Raw genomic sequence first — 260 nt, forward strand, 5'->3', positions numbered from 1 at the left:
CCGAGCGCATCATGGCCAAGACGTCGGAGCCCCGCGCGCCCTTTGAGCCCCGGCCTGGGGCGGTAGAAGCGGATGGCAGCCAGGGCAAGAAACTGCTCAACCTCTGCTCGCCGCTGCCCTGTATGATCCCCCTCCAACCCCTAGGCTACGAGGTGCCGTCCAAGACGCTGCTCAGTTACTCGGAGCTCTGGAAAAGCAGCCTCCGGGCGGGCGGCGGTGGAGGAGGAGGAGGAGGCGGCGGCGGCGGGGGGGCCCCGGTG

At 70.0% G+C, this 260-nt stretch overlaps 1 protein-coding gene across 1 annotated transcript in view; it reads left to right on the forward strand.

The window, feature by feature from the left end:
* Positions 1-8: 8 nt before the first annotated feature.
* FEZF2 (FEZ family zinc finger 2) overlaps positions 9-260 on the forward strand; it is a gene marked incomplete at its 5' end in the record, with an annotated part of 3,321 nt that continues 3,069 nt past the window's right edge. Inside the window, one exon of the mRNA XM_006158046.1 lies at positions 9-257. Within this exon, the coding sequence (XP_006158108.1) occupies positions 9-257 (249 nt within the window). The remainder of the gene's footprint in view (positions 258-260) is intronic.

This window comes from Tupaia chinensis, unplaced genomic scaffold (assembly GCF_000334495.1).
Source record: "Tupaia chinensis unplaced genomic scaffold, TupChi_1.0 Scaffold000569_1, whole genome shotgun sequence".
NCBI lineage: Eukaryota > Metazoa > Chordata > Mammalia > Scandentia > Tupaiidae > Tupaia > Tupaia belangeri.